General features: G+C 39.0%; 2 protein-coding genes across 19 annotated transcripts in view; one reads left to right on the top strand and one right to left on the bottom strand.

Annotated features, from left to right (window-relative positions):
- Positions 1-16,464, top strand: part of LOC118262938 (adenylyl cyclase 78C) — a 139,142-nt gene extending 122,678 nt beyond the window's left edge. For 3 of the 4 annotated variants that reach the window (XM_050697594.1, XM_035574635.2, XM_050697596.1), the window contains 24 exons: positions 12-51; positions 638-787; positions 1,234-1,448; positions 3,133-3,325; positions 3,769-3,912; positions 4,340-4,419; positions 4,758-4,907; positions 5,257-5,393; positions 5,792-5,959; positions 6,494-6,602; positions 7,145-7,252; positions 8,143-8,351; positions 8,941-9,129; positions 9,435-9,553; positions 10,114-10,294; positions 10,912-11,146; positions 11,642-11,762; positions 12,303-12,412; positions 12,572-12,686; positions 13,158-13,303; positions 13,655-13,880; positions 14,194-14,296; positions 14,506-14,708; positions 15,030-16,464. In XM_050697594.1, coding sequence (XP_050553551.1) covers positions 12-51; positions 638-787; positions 1,234-1,448; positions 3,133-3,325; positions 3,769-3,912; positions 4,340-4,419; positions 4,758-4,907; positions 5,257-5,393; positions 5,792-5,959; positions 6,494-6,602; positions 7,145-7,252; positions 8,143-8,351; positions 8,941-9,129; positions 9,435-9,553; positions 10,114-10,294; positions 10,912-11,146; positions 11,642-11,762; positions 12,303-12,412; positions 12,572-12,686; positions 13,158-13,303; positions 13,655-13,880; positions 14,194-14,296; positions 14,506-14,708; positions 15,030-15,274 — 3,696 coding nt within the window. In that variant the 3' untranslated portion in view covers positions 15,275-16,464. The remainder of the gene's footprint in view (positions 1-11; positions 52-637; positions 788-1,233; positions 1,449-3,132; positions 3,326-3,768; positions 3,913-4,339; positions 4,420-4,757; positions 4,908-5,256; positions 5,394-5,791; positions 5,960-6,493; positions 6,603-7,144; positions 7,253-8,142; positions 8,352-8,940; positions 9,130-9,434; positions 9,554-10,113; positions 10,295-10,911; positions 11,147-11,641; positions 11,763-12,302; positions 12,413-12,571; positions 12,687-13,157; positions 13,304-13,654; positions 13,881-14,193; positions 14,297-14,505; positions 14,709-15,029) is intronic. The other variant, XM_050697595.1, reaches the window with a different exon arrangement.
- Positions 16,461-18,566, bottom strand: part of LOC118262939 (FERM, ARHGEF and pleckstrin domain-containing protein 1) — a 63,834-nt gene continuing 61,728 nt past the window's right edge. For all 15 annotated transcript variants that reach the window (XM_035574644.2, XM_035574636.2, XM_035574645.2 and 12 more), the window contains 2 exons: positions 18,416-18,532; positions 16,461-18,105 (listed from right to left, as the gene is read on the bottom strand). In XM_035574644.2, the coding sequence (XP_035430537.1) occupies positions 18,057-18,105; positions 18,416-18,532 (166 nt within the window). In that variant the 3' untranslated portion in view covers positions 16,461-18,056. The remainder of the gene's footprint in view (positions 18,106-18,415; positions 18,533-18,566) is intronic.

Here is an 18,566-nt window from a genome sequence, read left to right as displayed (position 1 = left end):
TCAATTTTCAGATTTGTCTAGCAATAATATACACAGTCACAAACTTAGAAGGTGAGTCACTAATACTTTACATTAAATTACAATTCAATTTGAATACAATGTAATTATTTGCAACATTTCATTAATCTCAAATGTGTTTTCAGCTCTTCAATTAATGTAGTGCTAATTTAATTCGCTCATGTCTAAAACTTTGGGTCTAAAATTTATTTAAATAGATAGATAGAAGCATGTAGGTATGTCTACATGCTTTATTGTACACCTTATGTAACTAAACATTCCTTTTTTAAGGGGGGAAAATGAGCCAATGACTTCTCCCACCTTAGGTGAGGAGCGAGAGAGAGTGTCAGACTCTTACCGTCTAAAAACCACCCCGTTCCTACCTCTCCTTTGAGCTAGAGCCCCGGTAACCTGTTACGTTTTCCACAGCTAGGGAACTTACCATTATTTAATATCTGAAAAATAATCTTAACTATAAGTCAATAGTTTATTAAGTTTGTTAGTACATTCAATCAACGAGTAAACAAGTTTTAGTCAACAACCCCGGATATTTTAGCAGTTTTTTTACAAAAAACATAAAAATATCATTCATCATAACCATTGTCTATCTATATTATAAGCACCTCCGTTTCTCCTTCAGTAGCATCACCGAGCCCGTACCAGATCGCGTGGACGGTGGCTTTCTCCTGGCTGAACGTGGGGGTGTGCCTGCTGGGCTGGTGGCGCTGCTTCGCCAACAACTACCTGCACTGGGCGGCCGCAGCCACCTGGATACTACTCATCGCTCAAGGTAACAGATATTGGTAATTGACTTGCTTTTGCTCGGGTTTTGTTGATATAGTTATTGTTATTGTATGCTCATGCTCATGAGTAATTTCTTCGGTTAATCCCAAATATTCAAGTAGTTTTAGTAACATGAAACATGTTTTTTTTGGAAAAATATCAAGTACGATACCTACTTATATAATATACTAACTAAAACGAACGGTTTACTCACGTACACATATTGACAAAAGCTCTAGATGCGTACGCTGCCCATGATGAAGACTTGAAACTAGTAGAGCTTTCCTCATACTAAATTATAGTACTTCTCACGATAGATATTATAAAAAAAGTTATTTATATATTTTAAACCGACTTCCGTTAGTCTCTCCTTTTATTCACTATGTTATTATATTGAGGAATTCTGTGTGATGTTTATATTTTCTTTATAATACTTAAGTTACTTTCATTCAGGTATAAGTGGGCAAGGCATCGGTTTCCAAGACTCGGAGAACCAAGTATGGTACATGCTGTTCATAGTGTTTGTACCGTACGCCATGCTGCCTCTCTCTCTGATCTGGTGCATAGTCATTGGGACCCTGTCCTTCCTGTCACATATCCTCGCGACATCGCTGGTCATCAAGGAACGCATGGATGATACTAGGAAAGCTGTTAATTGCAGTATTAATGTAAGTTACATGTTAAGTAATAAAAAAGGCAAAATTATATATGTGTAGCTAGAAATACAAACCTGAATTAAATAAAAATTTTAGAAATTCTAAATGCCGCACTCAATGTTATTTAATGGTTACTTAAAACTATTCCTTAGTAACGACTTTGTATCGAAAACAATTGCTAAAGACTGGTTTAAGTAAACATTAAATGACTCTGAGCACGGCGGTAAGTGTCTTTAATATAACGTATTTATTCGCAGCCGCAACTGCGAAAGTTGCAATGCTGAAGTTTTGGGTTCGAATCCTAGATCGATCACATTTGTTTTAGTTAATTTAGCCTAAAATTTGGCAATAGAATTTCCATGGAGTGTGTTTCATATACAATACCAAATGTGATATAGAGATATGAACAAGTCAACAATAAAAATACATTAATATCTATTTCGTTCTTACAGTTTTCTGATAAGTGTGTGAGTTTTTCAGCTTCATAATCACATGATCTATTATAAACTGCTTTTAGAGTTTAACCGCCGTACTCAGAGTAATTTAATGGTTACTTAACCCAGTCCTTAGCAACTGTTTTCGATAAAAAAAATGTTACTAAGGAATAGTTTAAGTAACAATTTAATATCTCTGAGTATGGCTGCTAGAGGCTTTTAATTACGTAATTTATTAGTATTACGAGTAGAAGTAATATCACTCTCACGAAGCTTCTTATAAATTACGCTTTTTCGGAGCCTTAGTATTTTCGAGTAATTCTTTTACATTCTCTTAGAAAAGCAATTTTAAAATACCAAGATTTTTCTGGACCTATGTAGAATTATTGATTACCTTATTAGAAGTAGATAGATTTAGGCTCATTTTCTTCATTAAATCTTTGAAGCGAGCTAGACTAGAACTTTTCTGAACAAATTAGCATACGTTTCATCCTAGGATCTTTGAAATATTGTCCTTTGAAAATATTCTATGTAGTCTAGCATATTCACATAAAGAAAACGGTGAGCATTCATTATTGTATACCACCAAATTTTAAAAAATATTTAAAGTATTTCAAATTATAAAATAATTCACAGTCAGACTTGTTAAAACGATTTGTCGATTACACAAAAGTTTGTTTCGGGAGATTAAAGGTAAGCGTCCACAGGCCCGCATCGTACGCATTCCGTATGACGTCATCAGTACGCATCGCATGTAGGCATTGCCGATGATGCGGATCAGTGGACGCAGTTGTATGAGTTTCTATACAAGACAAACTAAAATCCGTTGCGTGCGATGCGTACGATGCGGGCCTGTGGACGCGTACCTTAAAACTGTGACACAATACACAACAACATGAGTCCTGACTAGCCAAATATTTTACCTATAAAGATAGCTCACTATTTTCTTAAGACACATAATTATTATTACATTTATTTATTTACCATACTTGTACAATACATTTTTAAATATTTCATTATGAAAAAGACATTTAAAAATATAAAAAGCAGTAGCCCACCAGTAACGGGAGAAATCTAAGCTACCGACAGGACTCAAGAGAGGGGAATTTCCACAGAATATGCGCCGTGTCCAGAAGTACTGCTTACTGCATCAGGCCCTTGACCCAACCATCTAACGCTATCCTATTCAGGAGACACATAATTATTATTACCATTTTCCTAGCATCCACCATGATGATATCATGAAACATTTACCTCCACAGTCGTACACGTGCAGTCTCCGCCTTATTATCGGTAACGCACTGTTATACATAGCTGTCAACTTCGCTGGTATGTATGCCAAGTCCCTGGCAGACTGGGGACAGAGGAAAGCGTTCCTGGAGACCAGGAGGTCGATGGTGACGAGAGAGAGGACGAAGAGGGAGAGTGACCGGCAGTGGAAACTGTTTCAGAGTGGTGAGGAGCCATTTTAATTTAGATCTGCACACCGCAGTTGTGTTTTAAGTAAAGTGCGAAGACTTTATTGTTATTGGTGTATAATTATGAATCGTAGATATGAAATAATATACCGGAAAGGCCGGCAAATACCGGCCTATACCATATAAAACGCTGCACATTTGAGCAGACTGATCCCCTGGTGGTAAGCAATCGCCGCCGCCCATGGACACCCAAAACACCAGAGATGATACAAGTGTGTTGCCGGCTTTTTAGGGGTTAGACATTTAAGGGTCCTTGGGAAATCGGGAACCGAAAAGATTGGGAAAACCTCTATCCAGGTGTATCCAGAAACAGGCTGATTGCAGAAATGACTGAGACAATATGTCAACAAATTCTGATATTTAATTCTAGTCCTTAAACACTAAAGCAAAGAGATTACATTGTTTTGTACTTTTAAACAGTAATACCGGACTTCCTGGCGAAGGAGATCTACGGCCACGTGAACAAGGTGAAGGGGGAGTTCCAAGAGCAGCAGTTCAATAACCTTTACATACAGCAGCATCATGACGTGTCCATATTGTACGCTGACATCAAGGGATTTACTGGTAAGCAAGAATGGATTCTAAGTCTAGTGTCGTAGAGTCCACAGAACAGTTAGCAACAGTGTGGGAGCTATAGGTTTTTTTACATGGAACACCTAACGTGAACGAGCAGACGTATCACCTGATGGTAAGCAATCGCCGTTGTCTATGGACACTTAAAACACCAGAGGCGTTACAAGTGCGTTGCCGGCCTTTTGGGGTTAAAGAATTTAAGGGTTGTTGGGAAATCGGGGATTGGGAAGATTAGGAAGGGAGGAATTGGGCCTCCGGTAACTTCACTCACACAACGAAACACAACGCAAGCGTTGTTTCACGTCGGTTTTCTGTGATGCCGTGGTATCACTCCGGTCGAACCGGTCCATTCGTGCCGAAGCATGGCTCTCCCACACTTAAAGGCATGTGATATGTAGATAATTTTGTTTGTTTTTAGAACTATCGAGTAAATGCAGTGCGCAGGAATTGGTGAAACTACTAAATGAACTGTTCGCACGCTTCGACAGGTTGGCATCGGTGAGGTTTTTACTTATTTATTTGGATTGAATTGTTAAGAATCTTGCCTACCTAATTCGACGACTGCCGGACAAGGACTCACATTCGATTTCTGGGTCGGGCAAAGTATTGATGGGCTTTTTTCAAAAAATTCACAGTACTACAACGGAATCTAGAACTGTACCCATATGGCAATAAGCTCACCCCATATTACATGGGACAAATAACGCAAGTGGTAAAATGTGGGTGATCATTATATAGCGGCATTATGTGCCGTAATGTGCACCTATGTCTATCCCTTTGAGGATAAAAGGTGTGACGTTAAATAGTTTCAATAATTACTTCCCTCTCTTGTTCAGGAGAACCACTGCCTCCGTATAAAGCTGCTAGGCGACTGCTACTTCTGTGTGAGTGGGCTGCCGGACAGACGCGAGGACCACGCCCACTGCTGCGTCAACATGGGACTGCACATGATACGAGCTATCCGCGACGTTCGGTATAATGCACAGGTTAGAAAGATACTCAGTAATGTAGATCATTGCTATGGTATTCATTTCCCAATATCGAGATTTTTTGTGTTTTTCTTATTTGTTCGGTACTGAAAACCTGATTTATAATCGTTACCGCTGATAACCGCCCCTATATGGGGTGGATACGTCTGACTGGACACCAACTTAAACCAGCTTGGTGAGACTGAGCTAGCACTAGTATTTAAAATGAAGACCAACTTCTTCCCGTCTTTAGTACAACAATGTTTTGTCACGGGCTGTGATTACTTTGACAATCAAAAAATACTAAGCAATTTCATCTTTAAGATGTTAATTATAGAATCCAAAATCAAACTAACTCTTTCTTTAGGTGGACTTGGACATGCGCATCGGGATCCACAGCGGTAAAGTCCTGTGTGGAGTGCTGGGGTTACTGAAGTGGCAGTTTGACTTGTGGTCACATGACGTCACCTTAGCTAACCACATGGAGAGTGGCGGCCTGCCGGGGTAAGAACTTATCCTTTTAAAATATTTACACACAGATACTCAAAAAAGCTTATAACCTTGGTACTTCAAATGTGGAAGAGTCATGCTACGGTGCGAATGGACCCGCTCGATTGAAGTGATACCAATACCTCGCAGAAATAACGCTTGCAGTATGTTTCCCATCTCCCCAATCCTCAAGTCCTTATGGATTAAGGAAGGAGGATTGGGCGATGACACTGCATTAGATGAAGTTACTAGCTAACTAGCTCCTCTAGCATTTCGGGTTTATATACGGTGGCACCGATTGTTCAACATGATCGATTTGATCGTTTGCTGGCCTAATCCATAAAAAATGTTACTATTTCTTAAATTTTGGACATCTGATTATAATATTTATGTTCAATATTGAACTTCAACAGCCGCGTACACATATCATCGTCTACCCTGGAGTGCCTGAACGGCGCGTTCGAGGTGGAGCCAGGCGACGGCGGCAGTCGGGACCCGTACCTGCGGGAACACAACCCTGTCACCTACCTCATTAAGAGCACAGAGCAGCCTAGGCGGATGCGGCATCGGTCTAGGACTAGGTAAGCTATATTGTGTACCTAAATGAATGAAACTGCAGTAAAGAGGCTTCGGGAGCGAAGTAAGGAGACGTGTGATCTTACCTTTAATTAACTAACTTATACGACTAACGTCCGAATACTCAAACACTACTCAATTTTAAGTTCTACTTAAATATCGTGCTATCTCTGTCATTTTATAAAGAATTGATAGTGACAGAACTACAATTGAGAGCGTCTTAAGGCTCTTAAGGCCTACGCGAATAGCGTTTGAGTAATCGGGCATATCTTACTCTATTTATAGGGGCGAGGTGTCACACACACTACAAAACTCCGACGCATGATTTGTTAAATTGAAAGACTTCTTACTCTTGCTAAATCAATAAAAAAATATATGCTTTAGTTCTAAGATAATTTCTATGAAATTGGCTTTATTCAGGGTTAGATTTATTAGTTACGCTTGTAGATCTCTCAGTATGTATGTCGCTTTCTCAAAGAAAAAGCTGGTAATTGTGAAGGAAATTAAATGAAACTTTCTAAATCCCATCCCATTCGCAGTGTACCACAACAACCTCAGACCAACTGGGAGTCCACACCGCGACGGCCGAGCAGCTCCATCGATGAAGAGATGACAGCTGACTGGACTCCTGAAATGCCCTTCCAAAATGTAAGATAGACTATCTGAAACTTATTATGATTCGTATAATTTTAAGTAATAATATAGGTTATATAAATATGAGTGCATAAACTGACATGGTTACTAACTCATTAGAACTTGCAACGGGATATTTACCATGTTTATTCATTTCGGATGTACTGTGAAATGATCAGTACATTCATGATCATGGCGCTTGCAACATTGCCGAAATATCGGAAACGCAAAGAAATTAATAAACATGGTAAATATCCCGTTGCAAGTTCTAATAAATTAAGAAATCATCAAATATAAAGATCTCACAACTTTTGATTAATCTTATATATACGTGAACGCTTTATATACTTTTGGCATTAATTGTGACAATTATTGTTCCTATCTGTGACAAAAGTAGGTACCTACTTCATCCTCATAACTTTCTTAATTCCTATCAATTGTAAGTAGTTTCACTCCATTAACCCCATTCCCTAGTGGCCACTAAATAAAAAACTTCATCCACTACAGAATACTAATAAAGTGTGACATTGAAACTATTAAAAAGCCTTTCTTTCCAGTATTACGTGAGCAGTGCAGCTAGAGTGGCGAGAGCCTTCAACAGGAACCATGACGATAATAAACAAGATCCGGAAATTGATGACGTGCCTCCACTCGCTGATGTCGAAGTAAGATATAAACCTTTTTTCGAAACGTTACCACATTTAGCTCTGATTGATTGGTTAACCTGGAGTTAGCCAATGAGTAACCTTAGTACGAGTTTGTTTTTAAAGTAATCGAAACGCGAGGTGCTGTGATTGGCTGGCTCGAATAAACCAACCAATCAGAGTACCGAATAAGCTGTCGTTTTGATTACTTTAAGGGTACACAACGCCGAACGACATACTCGTGTCGATCACTTTAACGTAAAACCAACTCGCATTAGACACTCGGAATATAAAGTAATATCCTACTTACATAACGTAGTCAAATCCCTATTTCTCTCAATTTACGAAAGGAAATTAAGAATATTGGTGACGAAATGAGTTGAATGAATTGCTTATGATTGCCAACGTCGATTTCCAAATGAAGGAAATATGATTGGGTGTATAGGTTTATCAACTAAATACGCTCAAATCACATAATGTTGATGAGATTTCTTTTAATAACGCTAAAACGCAGCACACCGATGTTAAGTGCCCAAAAGTTTTAAATTTGTTTCTGTAAGTGTAAGGAACATGTTTTTACGACTTAAGTACGTCACGCCTTTTATCCCCAAAGGAGTAGGTAGAGGTGCACCTGCACATTAAGGCATGTAATGCCACTGTACAATGTACAACCACTTATTAACATCTGTGTTATAAGTCCCATGGTAATAGGGGTAAGCCTATTGTCATATACTGGACACAACACCATACTTTGCGCCATTACTGAGAAATTTTCGAAACGAAAAAAGACACTTAATACCCAAGGCCCCTGCCTCGGCAATCGCACTCACGACCATTCGACCAACGAAGCAGTCCTATACATACCCATACCAAGAAATACATACAAATTGGTAGTACTGACTTACTTTCAGGAAGACGACATAATAAACCACTCTATAGAAGTGAAGTCGAACCGTCGCATGCGTGTGAGCAACATGCACGGCTGGTCGCTCAAGTTCAGGCGTCCGTCATTGGAGGAGAAGTTCGGTCAGGTGGACGAAAAGACATTCAAGTCTAACGTCATGTGCTGTCTGGTGTTGTGGCTGTTCATAGTCGCTGTGCAGAGTTTGGTGCATTACAAGTGAGTTTTTATTTGTTATCCGAGTGATTGTCATGGGCTCATAAAGATTAATTTAAAAATAACTCGTACACGTTCCTGAGTTTCTATTTGTTATTAGAGTGATTTTGGGGGTAATAAAGATACCTTTAAAAAGAACTCTGACATATTTTGCACCCTTTCTATAGCCTTAGTATGATGTTTGGTTTACGTTGAACGTAAACGCAACGAGAGCGCGTTCGGCGTTCTGATTGACCGGCGCGAATGAACCAACCAATCAGAGCGCCGAACGCACTCTCGTTTCGTACTAAGTGATTAAAAAAGAACTCTCAAACTTTCTGCCATTTCACTCTATTTTCCAGAAATTTATTTAAAGCACACATTTGTTTTATCAACTTTAATTAGTTAAAGTTTCTTATAATCATATCGCGTGGCGCATGTACCTATTTGGAGAATCTTAAAATAATCCTTCAATTAATGATGCCCATACTTCTAATCAGAAACGAAACCAAAAGAAAAAAAATTGCACAGATTCCTAAAATAATAGTTGCATATGTGCTTAGTCACGTCCTAGATAGCTTAGCAATTAATTTTGAATTTAATTTACTTCCAGCTGTCACTACCTGGTGATAATTCTAGCGGCCATGACGGTTCCCTTCACCCTCTCCTTCGTGCTGGTGATGCTGGAAGAGTTCCCTGGCGTCCTGCCTCGTCTCTCCAAGGTCTCGGCCTACCTCAGCTCCACGCGGACTATCAAGAATATCCACATATGCTGCTTCATCACTGCCATGTCTTTGTCCAGGTACTTTCTCCGCCAATAATTCAGTATAGAAATCGGTGTTTGATAAAATGTCTTAACATAGGCCAAAATATTATGAAAAGAAGCGACTTTTATGCCTGACTCTACATCCCTCAACTTAATACGGTAACAATTCATTAAACAATATCCTTAATTATAATCCAACTTAAATTCAAATTGGTTGGAGCCACCGACGTCTTTCCTTGTCTTATAAAACGCAAGACGTCGATGGCTGAAATCTACGTTTCCTTAAAAGATAAATCGAATCAAACCAACGTTGCTCCATAATAGATGTTTATTTCTTACAGCACAATAAAACTGTACGTGTGCCCACCATCATTTGTTCCCGAGTCAGTAATCAACGCAACATCCTCGAATGTATCGTGCAACATAACTGACATCATTGCCTCCGAGCTGAATGATCCAGGTCAGAATTCAGATGATTTTCTTCATCCATATTCAAAACTTTCATCTAAAGGTACACGTCCAGAGGCCCGCATCGTACGCACCGCACGCAACGGATTTTAGTTTGTCTTGTACAGAAACTCATACAACTGCGTTCACTGATCCGCATCGTACGCACCGCACGCAACGGATTTTAGTTTGTCTTGTATAGAAACTCATACAACTGCGTCCACTAATCCGCATCGTACGCACCGCATCATCAGCAATGCCTACATGCGATGCGTACTGATGACGTCATACGGAATACGTACGATGCGTGCGATGCGGGCCTGTAGACGCTTATCTTAAATAACACATCCGCAAAAGAGAACTCTTTACGAAACTTAATAGTATTAAATTATATTATATTATTAACTTAATTTATTAAATTAAATATCAAACTATTCTTGACCTAAGATAATGCACAATTAAAGAAGAACAAAGACACAGAATTATACAATAATCCTTGATTAGCAGAAATTAATCGATTGTAATATAGAAGATAGTGTCTTGTCAGTCAGCAAATAATGATATTCTCCACAGACGAGTGCTACCGACCGGAGTACGTGGTGTTCACGTGGGTGCTGTGCCTGGTGGCGCTGACGTCGGTGCTGAAGCTGTACTACCTGATCAAGACGCTGCTGGCCACTGTGAACGTATTGATGTACTGCATCCTCCTGCTCCGGTTCTACAACTATAAGAACTATAATCAAAGTACGCACACGTGAGTATTTTATTTATTTTTTACCTGTAGTTCCAAATTTGCAGGTTTTTGGCTTAGGGTCTTTTTTATGGTATAAACCGGTAAAAGAGCAGACGGATTACCTGATGGTAAGCAATCGCCGCCGTCCATGGATACCCGAAATATTAGAGACGTTACAAGTACGTTGCCGACCTTTTGTGGGATAGGAGTTTGAAGGTTGTTGGAAAATCAGGGGTTGGGAATAGGGGTAATTGGTCCTCCGGTAACCTTCCTCGCACAACGAAACACAACGCATTGTTTCAAGTCGGTTTTCTGCGAAGCCGATCACTCCGGTCGAACGGGCCCATTCGTGCCGAAGCGTGGCTTTCCCACACTCTGTCTGATTTACATTTGTCAAAATTCTTAAAGATGGAAATTTTCAAACACATAGATGCGTATTTGATTATTACAACATGACCGATTCAGGAAAAAATGGAATGATTCTGCAACAAAAATCCACCCTTACATTTTTGGTGCAGTCAATCCTGATGATGAAACTACTACGATACTGCATGGATAATAAATTGTCCTCTTTAACAAAAACTTGAGGCAGACAAAATTCTTGATAAGGTCTGCATCGTTTATTTTTCTTCTTTCAGAACATTACCAGCCTACGTGCAAATGCTGATCTTGATGGCAGTGTTCCTCGTAGTGGTGATATACCACGGGCGGCTGGTAGAGGTGACGTCACGCCTGGACTTCATCTGGAAGCTGCAGGCGGAGACCGACCTGGACGAGATGGAGGACACACAGAAGACCAACAGACATCTCCTGAAACATATCCTGCCGGACCACGTCGTTGTACACTTCTTGAGTAGAGATTGGTGTCCTGATGTAAGTTGCATTTAATTAGTAATCGACTTTTGGGAGTTGTATATTTTTTCTTAAATGGCAACTGAATCTCTGACAATGACTATATTGCCAGTGTCAAGTGACGAAGACAGATATTTTTGGGTTTTGCGGTAGAACTTTCACATACCAATTTTTTTATTGCAAGATGTAGTCGGTTCGATTCTCGCACTGTACAACTCTTTGTGTGATCCACAGATAGTTGTTCCGGATCTGGGTGCCGTGTGTATGTGATATTGGGTGTTTTAAACGCACCCATGACCCAAAAGAAAATCCTAGTGTGAGGCAACGACTTGTTAAAAAAATATCTAAAGGTCGTTTAAATATTACCTAAAAAAATCTTTCTCTTACTCCATAAAAAGCTACGGAACCGACAACCTTCATGATTTCCTTTTTAAGCTCGTTCCAAAGCTTCGAGAGAATATTTCGACTTGTTTTAGCTCCATAGGGTGCTTATTTGTTACTTCTAAACATTTCCAGGAGCTATACTCCCAGTGGCGCGATGAAGTGGGGGTCATGTTCGCTGGCATCCCCAACTTTGACGAGTTCTATTCTGAGGAGAAGGCGGTGGAGTGCATGCGGGTGCTCAACGAGATCATTTGTAATGTACCAACCGAACACATTTCTATTCCTACTTCAGAATTTGCAGATTAACTTTATAGCAACCTCATTGTGCCAATGACTTCTATGTCGCACCCTTAGAATGAAAGTGACTTAACTCAAAATTTCTGTAGCCTTCGATTTTATCATAAACTGGCGTTATAAAATATACTCTACAATCAAAGAACTAATCCATAAATCTAGTAAAAATCAATCGTAGGTATGTCATGGAATACGTAAGAGATACGAAAATGTATTCAATACTATAATTTTCTGAGACTTTCTGGCTCATTTCTCACAACTTGCAGTTTTTGGGTTCGGTCACTTTCATTGCAAGGGTGCGATATGAGATATTTCTTATACTGACATACATAATTACCTAACTTGTAACTCTTTTTACTTAGCTTTTTTCTCAGAAACTCCATATTTCCTTTCTTGATTTTATTTTAATATAATTTATAGTTATACAAATATATTGGTCGTCTCTGCTGACATTGCATAGCCTTTACGTATGCCTAACGAGATTCCTTATTATTTTCAGTCGACTTTGACAAGTTACTGATGCAGCAACGTTTCAAAAGTATTGAGAAGATCAAGACTATCGCAGCTACGTACATGGCTGCTTCTGGACTCAACCCTAATCATAATAAGGTAAGGTTGACTTTCCTTTAACTGTTTTAACATTGAATGTAATAAATAATAATGTATTTAATATCTTGTCCATACTGAAGAAAGATTTTATTGTAGAGGTAGTAGGTAGGTATTTTAGGAGTAGCATCTAAAAAATATTATATTTCTTCTCCTTTGTAGACCGGTGAGGACAACTGTGAACACCTGTGTGCGCTGGTCGACTATGCTTTCGCTCTAAGGGAAGCTCTAGAAGACATCAGCAAACACAGCTTCTACAAGTTCCGGCTAAGAGTTGGTGAGACAAACATTTTTTTTATGTTAAATGGGCGAGACTTTTGGCCGCTATCTCGCCTGATGGTAAGTGACGATGCGGCCTACGATGGAGCACGTCTGCCCATAAGCAACCTATTCACCCGGGCTTTGAAGACACCCAGGTTATACTCTTCTGGAAACACAGACTCCGGCAAGGAGTTCCACTCCATAGCAATTCACACAAGGAAGCTTTAAGCGAAGCGCTTCGTGCGAGTGGGTGGGATATCCACCATGAAGCGGTGACGCCTCGCCGATTGTCTTGTGGTTCGATGATGGAAAGGATTAGGAGGAATCAAGTATCAAACATACTTGTGTTATTCTTTATTTAGTAGTCTAACTAATATCTTGAAGTTCTTTTTACTTCAAAACTGTTGCTCTACTGTTAAAGTGTTTGTCAAAGTATCAAATATCCTATAGAATGACAAAATACTAATGGGCTGTTATTTTATACCAGGCATAAGTTGCGGTCCCCTGGTGGGCGGAGTGATAGGCGCTCGGAAGCCGGTATATGACATCTGGGGCAACACCGTCAATGAGGCGTCGAGGATGGAGACCACAGGCGCCATGGACAAGATACAAGTTACCAAATATACTAAGCAGGTAAGCGGAATAAATAGTCATTTTAATCGTTTCCATCTGCGACATACACATGACAAAGTACTCTTTAGCACTATAAGAAATTAAGGACCAGTAAACCATTTAATTTTGCGTGTCATGATTATTGAAGACACATTTGATCATTTTGATGTCAAGTCATCATTAGTATCATTATCAGTATGATGATACTACAATGATACTGATGATGTTATGATGATAACATCATCAGTATCATTGTATTAAAAAACTTTCTATATTTCCTTTAACACACCTTAGGGCGTACAAGCACCTCCAACACTGCAAAAATCCTCATTGGTCCGATTTCGTACTTATTTGACTTATTTTGATTTTCAGCTATTAGAACTCCGCGGCTACGCCCTGGAGCGTCGTGGAGCAGTGGAGGTAAAGGGCAAGGGTCGCATGGAGACGTGGTGGGTGACGCGGACCCGCGGCGCGCCCGGCCCGCCGCGCCCCGCCCCCGCCGCGCCCGCGCCGCCGCGCTCGCTGGCAGCACTCGTGTATACCATGCTGCAGGCTAGGAAGAGGATATACACGCATCCACTTGATACTGCTGCCATGTGTAAGTAGAATCATTACTTTTCCTTTTTCCAAATCGATGTCGGAAGTTTACGAAGGGTCTCGTGTAGGATACAAGATTTCATCGTGCGGTTCCTTTAATTAGAACAGTTTTGTCGAAGGCATCAGAAGTTCTAGCCCGTGATCTGATCTGCATGTATGCATGTAGCAATATACTTTAAATTCCTGGCAAATATTGACATTTAGCTACATTTAGCAAAGACTGTACTGATCCAAAAACTGGTTGAGAAAAGGTCAGGAGAAACAATATCAAATTCTTCTAATCTTCTAATTAACTATTTCCACTTTGATTACAGCTAAACGCGGCGGTAGTGTACGCACAAGTCGGGCAGACACTGCGCCCGGAGGATCAGGCAGACGGTCGGAGCTACGGCGGGCACGGACGCGACACGCCAGATCGTGAGTATCTATCTATTAACATTTTACACTATATGATATACACATACCTTTACCAGAAAAGACTTATTGTTAAAGTAGCGGTCCTAAAGTCTTTAAAACTATTTCCGTATCCTTAATAAACAGTAATAAGATGCTTGAAATATTAGGAACCAAATCGTCATTTTATATAGCAACATCCATTTTCACGATTTCTCTCACCTTCTCCGCAGAACCGGCAACGAGCTAGAGCTGGGCGCGATCCGGCCCCACTCGAGCAGCCTGGTGGTGCGTCGCGTGGACATGTCGGTCGCCGCGCCCGCGTCGCTGTCGGCGCCGCACACGCCCACGGGCGCCGCGCACCCGCACGCGCCGCACGACGCACACACGCCGCACTCACTGCCGCCGCGGGACAAACAGACTAAACTGGGATTAGGTACGTGGTTTTACAAGAAACTTAAATTTAAATTCCATTTTAACACATTAAACGCTATGGGGGGCAAAAATGACCGGCTCTAGTGGAGGATTTGGCTTCAACAGATATTTGTTGGCGGTCAAAGCCTTAATGTTATAATTCAAAATTTGACCCACATTGACAGTTTTCTGGAACTGTCAATGTTGCACCCCCTGTAAAGGCATATATGCTGATTAAAGAACAGAGTGGAAATGACCTTAGACTTTCGCAGCCAAAACATGTGTCCTTAATGAATACATTTTAATAACATTACAATCTTACTTACCACTTTCCTTCTTACAGGAGCTCGACTAAAAGCAGCAAGCTTCTCATCGAGAACCAGACCGAGGGATAGATCGCCGAACATTCGAGAACAACCGCACGAGGGATCAGGCGCGTCCATCGGCAACGGCACGCCTGGCTCCTTCCGCATCAGGTCTATCACCAACGCCTCCATATTCAAGAGCAGAAACAAGGAGAAACGCAGCAAAGAGCAACTAGATGGGGAAAGCAAGGAGAACGGAGACGCTGTCTCGACTAGGATGTAACTATATTGTGATGACTCTTAATCTTGAGGCTTAATGCAGCCAACATGTTTTATTCTGTTAGATTTTCAACAGAATTTATTAAGGTTCCTTTTTGTTAAAATGTCCTATCAACGGCCATAATTTGAACTGTCAATAGATTAACTTAAAATCGCGGTTTACTCGCGTTAATTATTGGAGAAAAGCTCTACTAGTTTCGAGTCACAGTGGGACTTTTAATCATGAGTACCGTGCGCAGACGCGGTGACGTCACGCAGCCTACTGTACTATCAATGGATCTTTGAAAATGGTCGATGAAGTTTATAGTCTTCCTTCTAATAATTATGTTATGAACTGTTCATTAAGATTGCACCTTACATGACTGATACGCAGCTATACCGTACAATGAGAGCTGGCTAGAGGCTGTCACAAATTATGCGCAAAACATTTGAAAAATTCAGATTGTTTTTTTAAAGTTGCATCTATTTGTAGATAAGTATTAGAATTACCCGTTTTTGTACATAACCCTTTAGATACTATTTATTTAATACTTATATTTATACTACAAATGACATTATTTATTGTTAATCTATACGTTTTACTCGTGACATTATAATCTGTAATAGACTTTATTATTTATTGCGTAAAGCACAAAATGTATTGTATACCTATTTTATTATGAGAGTTGTTTTATGAGCGCTAAGCGTTTCATGTAAATATTGTAAGATAGTTTTTGTATAGACGGTCAGAACTATTGGACTCGAAGACTGGGACCAAACCGATTGGCTCGGAGATTTGTGCAAGGAGTTTCAAGGAGGCGGGACGCCTTACAACATATTTATTGTAGAATTTTCTGGAATACTTTTTCCGATTGTAAGGCGAGAGTCCATCAGTTATGACTGCTTTCTAGATTTTGTTTGTAAGGATATTGAACAGCATTTTACTTTAATTCGAATATGTATAGGATTGAATGTGCCACCGTTTTACAGTAGAACAGACAATGCCAAAGAATCTGCATGATCTCAACAGCATTTTAGTAAAGCTTACTAAGTAGACATTTTAACGTATTTTTACATTTTAAGATCTGACTACGTGTATTAGTAGATTTACTGTCTAGAAACTTCGATGTTGCCAAAGCCAAACTAAATGTAAGTAATTTCGAACAAATATTTTAAAATGGACTCTATGACATATGAAATAAAACGTCGAATGAACTTTGATGATTTATTTATTTATTCCACTAATATATAAAATTTTGAATACGCGTCTGCTCTAAATAATTTTATTATGTAGGAAACATGATTCAAAAGTGAATTTATTCAAAAATATATTATATAATTTCATAAACTGTTTGCTTAATAAATACATCTATAAATAAAAAGCTTTGGGAATATTCACACGTAAATAGCACTCGAAATATGAATCGATTAACATCCTAATGTAATTTACATACAACACTTTGGAATTCCAAAAAATATTAACAAAAATGTTTCAAAAAACGGGAGAACAATGAGATTTCAATACAGATTTGTATCATTCGTTTCATTCGCTTCTCATTCGTTTAAATCGTACAGTTCGTTCATTCATTGTATCATTTGTACCGTTTACTACGTTTGACAATGACATCAATCGCTCTTATTATACAATTCACAAGTGCAGACACCAGCACATAAAACCGGGGACACACTTACGGGCATAAATATCCTGAGACAATTACCCCTTAGTATATCCCCGGCTTTAGCTTATAGTCAATAGAATTTTCAACCTTATTATTTGACGGATAAAGTTAAAAATAGCAGCATCATGTACTGGCGACGGCACATACATGCAACACTCACATACACACTAACAAACTACTATTATACCTGTGATGTTTTATTGCTTATAGTCAAGCACTGACCTTAAAAGTGAACTCATTAATATCTTATATTCTCCTATAACTACACAGCCGACAAACATTTTGGAAATGATTTTACATAGTAATATAAAAAAAGTACTTTTCTTTACTTACAAAGCTCTAGTTTTGGACCCTCTACGCTCGATGTATTAAATAATTATTTATTGCATAATATATTATATTAAAGTCGTTTTAACGATGATAGAATAGGCCTATATACTTTGAAAGGTTCATTTTTTATAATTAGTTTATTTTCTTAATATTATAGTGTACTATTTAAACCATCATTTCCTATTTATTTTACAATCATTTCCTTTTAAGCCATAATTATTTCACAATCCTTCTCTATCTAAAATATCAAGACTTTCCTTTACAATCAAGTTTCAACTTACAAGCTAATGTGTGACGGGTCTTGCAAAAATCAATGTATGAATATCACAAAATATTAAATAAATATTACATTTAAATATGATCCGAGAGGATATATTAACATTTGTGATTAAAAGGCACGATTGTGAAAGAACTTGCGCAAAGTGCGCAAAAATTAGCGCAAACTGTTGCGCATCTCAAAAGTATGAGATTAGTCACAAAGTATGAGAATTACTAAAACGTTCTAATATCTAGCAAACCGAATTAGTCTATTCGCTTATTTATTTAGACCTTACTATGTACGGTCTTTCACATGAATATAACATTAGCCACCTAATATTATGACTACAATGCATTAACGTCTTTGATCCGTCAGTCTTGGTCTAATACTAAAGCGACTCACACAATAAATACAGGCAAGATTCACTTCTAAAAGTTCATATAAAAATATTTGTGGCCATACATATGGCACCAATGTATCGATTCGTGATTTCATTACACTTTAGTATTATTAATTTATCTAATTTATTATATTTATTGTTAATTATGTTCGGGTCGCATCGTCGCTGTTTGTAGAACCTCCGTCCATCTGGAAATATATCGTAAGTTGTAGTTTCACGTTTTCATGTTTTTTTTTTTATTCGTAAATATTTAGGAAATAATTATTATGCTATCGGATACTCGCGTAACAGTTTGACGAGGAACTCGATTAGTTTCAAGCCATGCTAGAGGCTCATATTCATGAGCAGCATTTCACGACACGTAGCAGCGCGACAATCGCCGCGTCGTGTGTTTATCGTGTCGTAATCGAGTTCTTCATCAAACAGTTACGGAAGTAGGCCGATAACATAATAATTAATTAGTATGTCTCACAAAATTTTTGTAGATAAATATGTTACCTGTTAAATGTGTACTGGCTGTCTGCCCGGAAGAAGTACACGTGGTTCTTGAACTGCAGTTTGAACACGAAGTCCTTGTCGATGTTGTCTTCTGATGCCGGCGCGCCCACGCTGTATCTATAAACAAAAAAGCGAATAAACATGAATAGAA

The sequence above is a fragment of the Spodoptera frugiperda genome, chromosome 12 (assembly GCF_023101765.2).
Source record: "Spodoptera frugiperda isolate SF20-4 chromosome 12, AGI-APGP_CSIRO_Sfru_2.0, whole genome shotgun sequence".
Classification (NCBI taxonomy): domain Eukaryota; kingdom Metazoa; phylum Arthropoda; class Insecta; order Lepidoptera; family Noctuidae; genus Spodoptera; species Spodoptera frugiperda.
This window is presented reverse-complemented; position numbering and strand designations above follow the sequence as displayed.